Source organism: Sesamum indicum, linkage group LG8 (genome assembly GCF_000512975.1).
Source record: "Sesamum indicum cultivar Zhongzhi No. 13 linkage group LG8, S_indicum_v1.0, whole genome shotgun sequence".
NCBI lineage: Eukaryota > Viridiplantae > Streptophyta > Magnoliopsida > Lamiales > Pedaliaceae > Sesamum > Sesamum indicum.
The window spans coordinates 179146-181018 of NC_026152.1; the positions used below are offsets into that span (position 1 = coordinate 179146).

The window sequence follows — 1873 nt, forward strand, 5'->3', positions numbered from 1 at the left end:
AGAGAAATTTACAAGAAAATTTTGGACCAAAACAAAACAACCTAGTTAGCATCCTCACCATGAATTACAACAAGACAATAACAAAACAAGGTTAAGGAAGTAATTAGACTACCCATCTAATCTAATTAATATAATACCCTAACAAAACAAACTCAAACCTACCTAAATTGCCTCTATTCCAGAAATTCATTTACACGCATGCACGTCATGTTTGCTGCTTTGATACCAATGCATGGATACAAAGATTTTCCCCCGCTCCATCGACTTCGTTAGTGCAACAGATGAGCTGCCTAACTTGGTCAAGAACCTGAGGTTTCGACTCAAAAATCTGGTGATGGGAGGCTAGTTCTTGCACAAGTTTCTGTGGAACCAGACATTTCTCTATGGAGTATAACTTCTCCTGAATCAACCAAGATTCAACAAGACCATGCACTTGTTCACATTCAAACGAGTCTCCATCCTCCTGAATATACGTCCATCTCATCAGCTAATTACTTCTTTCTAAAATGAACATGGCTAATTACTCCGACATGAGAAAAAAATTAAAATTACCTGCGGATAATAAGAACCCATGAATTCAAGTATTCCAACCTGGGCCTGCAAATACTTGATGTATTTGTAAGCAGCCTGAAACATTTCAGCAGTGTTCATCCTCTGGCCACCTGGAATAAGCTTTCCCAGCTCCTGAGTCTTCTCAGTTATCTTCCTCCTCCTTTCCCTGGCCGCTATACTCTGGGCCGACAAACTCCCGCCACTCACCGGCTTGCTCACAGTCTCACAGCTGACTCCACCACTATAAACAGGCGGAAGGCTTGGAAACTCGGGCAATGTGGGTATCACAACTTCCGGCCGATAATCATGAAGCCCGTCAGTTAAACCTTCAGGCTTGAGGTCCGAATGAAGTTGTTGGTAATCATAGAGCTTTTGGCGTTTCAGACAATGGAAGGGCTCAAAATCTTGGAGGACACGAAAAGGTTCTGGGTAGAGGTAACTCATGTTAAGATTATAATGAGTTGGCGATGAGAGGTTGTCGGGTAGCAGAGAATTGCAGTTTTCCGAGCAAAGTAAGTCACTGGGTTCGAATAGATGATCAATGTTGCACCAAGCGTAATCCGGATATACTTCAAAATTGTCATTGAATAGCTCCGGAGACAGCCCTGTTTCTGCGAGAGCTGAAGTGGCCATACCTGAGTTGAATTCTTGTTGAAACGTCCGCCAGTAGGGGTAGCAGCTCATAGCCATTAATGAAGCTACAGAAGAAAAACTAACGTTAAAACGTGAAGTTAGCTGATGAATTAGTAGAACAAGAACTGAAGTGCATTACAATGTGAATAAGTTTATATACTTAGAATCAGGATAGCATGATGAGAGGATATAACTGAAAAAGGAGGGAAAATTTAAAATGGAAAGTAAAAGAAAATGCAGAGGACACAAACATGTACCTGAGAAAGATTCTTCTGAATATGAGTAGACCTTAACAATAAACCAACACCAAAGAGACAGATGTGGAGAGAGAGAGAGGCAGTAGAAAGAAGAGGATATGGCGGTTAATTATTGGAAGGATGAGAGGAGGGGGGATCGTGGGATGGAGGTTAATAATAGGGTGGTGTGAGATAACTCCTGATTTGTTAGGGTTATGGATTGATTAGTGAATTAGAATTGAAGGGGTCAACGGTGAGCCCAATTTTGCTGCATGAGATGCAACCCATTGTTGTTCTGTTTAAGCCCATCTGCCAACCCCAATGAAAACAGTTTGAGTTGTATTTGAGGTTCGGGAGCGGGACCCAACAAATAAGACGTCAGAAGAGCCTGATGACCTAATTGCTTTCATCTCATGTCATGTCCAATGCTTTCTGTGTTTTCAACTTTGTAT

At 41.6% G+C, this 1873-nt stretch overlaps 1 protein-coding gene across 1 annotated transcript; it reads right to left on the reverse strand.

Annotated features, from left to right (window-relative positions):
• LOC105167535 (transcription factor bHLH52-like) lies at positions 206–1185 on the reverse strand. Its single transcript, XM_011087306.2, has 2 exons — positions 553–1185; positions 206–463 (listed from the first exon to the last, which is right to left on the reverse strand). The coding sequence occupies exons 1-2, from the start codon at positions 1183–1185 to the stop codon at positions 206–208; spliced, it is 891 nt and encodes a 296-aa protein (XP_011085608.2).